This window comes from Medicago sativa, chromosome 2, assembly GCF_051527215.1.
Source record: "Medicago sativa cultivar Bolivia chromosome 2, Bolivia_mono, whole genome shotgun sequence".
Lineage (NCBI taxonomy): Eukaryota > Viridiplantae > Streptophyta > Magnoliopsida > Fabales > Fabaceae > Medicago > Medicago sativa.
Window position 1 is genome coordinate 19,234,778 of NC_140750.1, and position 5,223 is coordinate 19,240,000.

General features: G+C 35.2%; 1 protein-coding gene across 4 annotated transcripts in view; it reads right to left on the reverse strand.

The window, feature by feature from the left end:
- Window positions 1–1,375: 1,375 nt before the first annotated feature.
- Window positions 1,376–5,223, reverse strand: part of ACLB-1 (ATP-citrate lyase B-1) — a 5,821-nt gene continuing 1,973 nt past the window's right edge. For all 4 annotated transcript variants that reach the window (XM_085743594.1, XM_085743593.1, XM_085743596.1 and 1 more), the window contains exons 5-17: window positions 5,164–5,223; window positions 4,945–5,079; window positions 4,290–4,350; window positions 4,100–4,176; window positions 3,818–3,973; window positions 3,591–3,719; window positions 3,343–3,475; window positions 3,103–3,230; window positions 2,816–2,921; window positions 2,623–2,699; window positions 2,353–2,423; window positions 1,960–2,244; window positions 1,376–1,741 (exon numbers count right to left, since the gene is read on the reverse strand). The exon at window positions 5,164–5,223 is cut by the window's right edge and continues 64 nt beyond it. In XM_085743594.1, coding sequence (XP_085599720.1) covers window positions 1,666–1,741; window positions 1,960–2,244; window positions 2,353–2,423; window positions 2,623–2,699; window positions 2,816–2,921; window positions 3,103–3,230; window positions 3,343–3,475; window positions 3,591–3,719; window positions 3,818–3,973; window positions 4,100–4,176; window positions 4,290–4,350; window positions 4,945–5,079; window positions 5,164–5,223 — 1,494 coding nt within the window. In that variant the 3' untranslated portion in view covers window positions 1,376–1,665. The remainder of the gene's footprint in view (window positions 1,742–1,959; window positions 2,245–2,352; window positions 2,424–2,622; window positions 2,700–2,815; window positions 2,922–3,102; window positions 3,231–3,342; window positions 3,476–3,590; window positions 3,720–3,817; window positions 3,974–4,099; window positions 4,177–4,289; window positions 4,351–4,944; window positions 5,080–5,163) is intronic.

Consider the following 5,223-nt stretch of genomic DNA (forward strand, 5'->3'; position numbering starts at 1 on the left):
GGTCTAAGTAAGGAGCCTCAAGGTTCCATATTTTTGGGAATTTATTTTCTTTTTTAAAAAAGAAACTTGCGAAAAAAAGTTTCTGTTTTTTTCTTAAAAAATTTCTTTTCTGATAAAATATTTTTTTCCCCGAAAAACAAATATCATGATAAAATAGGGACTTGTGGGTTTGCTTTAATTTTACGGGCTGATTTAAGCGGTGACTCTGAAGACGTTTTTGCCCCAAGTGTGTGGGTTGGGACAAGTTTTAAGGGTTTACATAAATTGACGGTTATACTTCTACATTGATCGAGAAAGTGTGCAGTACCAAAGAAAATGTTAGAAACATTCTTTTTTTAACGCTATCTTTAACACTAACTTTTTTATTGAGTGAAACTCATGCAAATCTTATCACTTGATGCGAGACTCATTTCTAAAGTGTTGTACCCACATGAATTTCATTAAATAAGAAAATGAGTCTTAAAAATAGTGTTAAAAAAAATGTTGATAACATTCATGAGAGAAATAATAATATTACACAGAAACTGAAACTGAAACTGATTTTGCTAACTACAAACAACCACTAACTTACAGTAACTGCTTTAACTTGGTTATTCCTTACATATCACTGCAAAACTCATGGGAAGGAGTGCCCATGACATGAGTTTCCAAGTCCACTGTTGAAAATAAGCAAATATATAACCTTAGTGAGGACATGTATAAACTGTCCATGTATAAATAATATAGAGGACCAATATCTTTCAAAGGAAAAAATGAACTAAGGTAAGTGACAAGATCTTGAATAATATTGTCACCATAAACTAGGAATAAAATATTGTGCAGTTTAGACTTCTTAATAAACAAGGTACTGACAGTTTTGCCTGATTTAAATCTCATAGTAGTAGTTAGTCAAGTGTTATTCAGCTTAGCAAACTAGGCTCTTAGGGGGCTCATTGAGGCCATACAAAGCCTTTTCAATTTGAAAACTAAATAGCCATCACCATGTACAAATCCTACATGTTGAGTAATAAACACTTCTTGTTGTATGTTACCATTTAGAACAGTATTGTTAATGTTATTTGGTGAAGAATCCAAGCTTTTGAAACAAATAGGATGGGAGAGTTCAGATTGTTGCTAATTTAACCACTAGACCGAAAGTCTCAAAATAGTAAAATTCAAATTAGTCTTGTTGATGGAACCCCTTAGCTTCAAACCGAGCATTTTTATTAATCGTCTTTAATTTGAATATCCATTAATAGTCTATTATGTGTTTATTTGGATATCCTATTATGTGTTTTCCCAGGGGGATAATGATACAGGTGACCAGGTATTATTCATTCTACATGAGAGTCAGAAACTATTGAACCATAGAAGTTTTTCATGGTGGAGAGTCAAGTACAACAGCAACACATGTAGGTTCTTTATTTCTATAACAATGACACTCGAAGCCACAACAGAACAGAGATCAGAATATTAATCAAGAGAATTAAGTTTAAAATTGGCTCTGAGTTATTTTTTTCGAAATTCAATACAAATACAAATTACAAATGAAATATGACTCTTTCAGCATCTTACAACACTAACTTAGCGGCTAAAAAATCATTCTAGCAAATTTCGGAGGCACAATTTCCCAAAAGATGCTAATTTGAAACATTGCAAAGTTCTTCCAGCCATAAAAAAACCCTCTCATTTTGTGTAGAGTACATCCTCCCATGGGTGGCGGTATAGTGGCTGCTTCAATCTCTTCTGGTCAAAGGTGTGCCTGAAATTTTAAACAAGGAACAATGAATAAGACCGAGTCAAATATATTTTCCTTCTATACGCAATATCAATGACTACTAGGACCACCTAACTTCTTAGTGGGAGCTCTTTGGACACAAGAGAGTTGTTGATAAAAAGGACACAAAAGTCCAAAACTTCAATAATGTCCTAAGTGCTCTTCAACCGAAATATGTAAATCATAAATTGATATTTACTTACCCGATCAGTCCAATGGATCGTGCAAGAACAAAGAGCCCATTCAGATATCCAATCTCAACAATTTCATCAATCTCTTGCTTGGTGAACATTCCACTACCAGCAAGAAGATCTAAGAACAGAGATCCAATTGCACCATCTACATTAAGAACTAAATTATTTGCCTTGGTGAGAGTGTAGGTTTCAACTTGAACGGCATATTCCATGTATTTCACAGAAGGAAAATGTGTGCGTGCAAACTTCTGTAATAGCTCAACTCTTTTATCTTTGTTGTCCCTATTCTTGATCCTGATTCACAAAGCAAAACCAAGCCTTAGAGATTTAGCTTTTTATATAAATAGAAACAGCAGCAACATAAACAGAATAATTATCACTTAGAATGAACAGACAGAATACCTGTGCCCTATTCCTGCCACACGAATTCCCTTCTTCTTCATACCTTCAACAAATTCGTAAGGTGTAAGCCCCTGTGACAAGGCAAAATATAATGTACCCCATGTTAGATGAAAGATGAAGCATATGTGTGTTTGTGGGGAAGGGGATTTCATAATTTCCCCCAAGTTTCTTTTTAAATTAAATTCTGTTCTATTAGGATTTTATCCCAACACCCAACATTTCTATTCTAGTTCTCCTTGGCTTCACATGAAATGTATTGATCATACATACCCTGTCATGAGCATCCTTGAAGTAGCGAGCAGCATCATCAATGGCACCCCCAAATCGTGGACCGATTGTAAGCAAACCTGTTACAGAAGCTCATAAATAATCATTTTATGGCGTATTTAGCTCAAAAGTTTTGGACACTCATCAGATAATCAGCCTACTTCAGAAGTAAATAAACCAAACGGCATGTATTTACCTGATACAAGACTGGAAACTAGGTCCTTCCCAGCCCTCGCTGTCACAATAGTATTGTGAGCACCAGAGACACAAGGACCGTGATCGGCACATAACATGATGCATATCTGGCCAATATAATGTATTAGTACCACAAAATATCTAAATGGAAAAATGACAGTGCAAAATTTATCTAAAGAAGCTTGGTTGTAGAGCATAGAACGATTTGACATACTTAAGTGACAAACATTTGGCAAAACAAATGGTGAAAAATATTTGAGGAAAGCTTTGCATGACTGAATAACTTACCTCAATAAATTGAGTACAGTAACGGGGTAGGCTTCGTTTAAACCACAAAAGAGAGATAACATCACCAACACCAAAGCCCTTTTCAATAATGGAAGACATGGGTACACCAGCATAGCATGGCTCCTCACCTTTGCAAAATATTGGGAGAAAACTTTAGTTTAACTATCAAATTTGAGTGTCTCAGGACACAAAGAACGATATCCCATCTCTAAATTACAACACGTGTATATCTCAACTCACCTCTGTCATCAGAAATGGTGGAAATTATATGAGTTGGAGCACGGACTTTTCCACTCTTGATTGCAGTGTTAAGGTCCTCAGGGATTTGTGGAGGAGTAAATTCCTTCACTGGTGTAATTTTCCCTCCTTCAATCTAAGAAAAGATAAGCCAATTATGATATTATAGTTAATTAAGGTATGAATTGAAAAGAGACTTCTTTAAAAGGTGAATTAAGATATGGAAAATTTAAATACACACGCAAACTAACCAATTTGTCAAATGTTTCTTTAATTGAAGTTTCAAAAGCTTCATACGAAGTAGGAACAACAGCTCCAGCTTCTCTTAGTGCTTGATTCTTCCCTTGAGCAGACTCCATATCACCGCCACTTTTAGCTCCCTGATTTATACAAGTGCAAGTAGCATTAAGAGTGTGGTCCTTTTTATGAGGAAAACATTAATTGAGAAATTTGTTAAAAGATAGGAGCAGTGACATACAGCATGACCGAATTGTACTTCCGATTTGAAGAGTGTTGCACAAGTTCCACTAACCCAGGCAACAACAGGTTTGGTCACTTTCCCTTGTTTTAGGGCTTCCACTAAAGAATATTCATCACGCCCACCAAGCTCTCCAAGCACTACTATCATTTTAACCTGAGGTTTAATGTAAATAAATCCAGACAGGTCATTGACAAAGAACTGATATGCTCTGCATTATAGTAAGCCTTTTTTGAAATGCAGATGTTTTGCATAGTTTTACAAGATGAAAGAAAAAATTACCTGTGGTATGTTGTTAAACCGTAAAACATGGTCAGATAGAGTGGAACCGGGGAAAACATCTCCTCCAATTGCAATGCCTATAGCAAAGTAAGATATAATAACTCAGTATTTTTATTTATTTTTTGCAAATGAGATATAACTCAATATTAGCATTAACAAAAGCCGAAAAGATTAAATCAGCATGCATTACCTTCATAAATGCCATCAGTTACACGGGCAATGCAGTTGTATAATTCGTTGGACATCCCACCCTGCAATTCAAAAGGTAGTCTCCTCTCAGAACCATCCATGCATACATTATGCACCATAAGAAATAAAGCTCAAATTCTAATTTTCTTTAAACTATCATTTGGTACTTTTAACATTAAATAAACAAATTCATGTAAATATAATCAGATTGAGTTTAGTCCCCAGCAAAGTATCTTAAGGAAAGCTCTTTGATTCTTTTGGGAAGGAGAAAGAAACAAGATATGAGTGACTTAAAATAAATTCAAAGATGAGGATATAATCTCAGCAAATTGCAATATAACTAACCATTTCAATCTGTCCTGTTGCAATAGCAATTATATTCACTTAACACCTATCTAGGCATAATAAATTTACTCAATAATCATTTTAGAAAATTAGGTATTCTACAAAATGCCTAGAAACTATTTTTCAAGATTTTAGATGAACTAAGCCGTTAAGGACAAGTATAAACAGGCAGAAGACATCATTCATAGTTATCTCTACAATGTCAAGGATTATTGTTAAAATTCATGCTGCAGCTACGTGGTGCTCAATAAAAGTTCTATCCCTCAACTAGAAAATAAAGCCATCAACATAAGCAGGAAATGACTACATACAGATTTAGAAACGAATCCAACAGATCCAGGCCTGTAGAGCTTGGACTGGATTATATTGTCAATTGTTCCAGCTGTGTCACCGATTTTAAAAGCACCAGCTTGAATGCCTCCGACAGTGGCTGGGCCAATAACAACCTGCCAAACCATGACCACTAAAATAAGTTTTTTCATTTTACAATAAAGCTACTAAAGTTGATCAATTTCCATTTGAATCACCACCTTATTGTTTGACCGGGCATATGCAATCAATTGCTTGGTGTCTGACTCGGGTACCCCTTC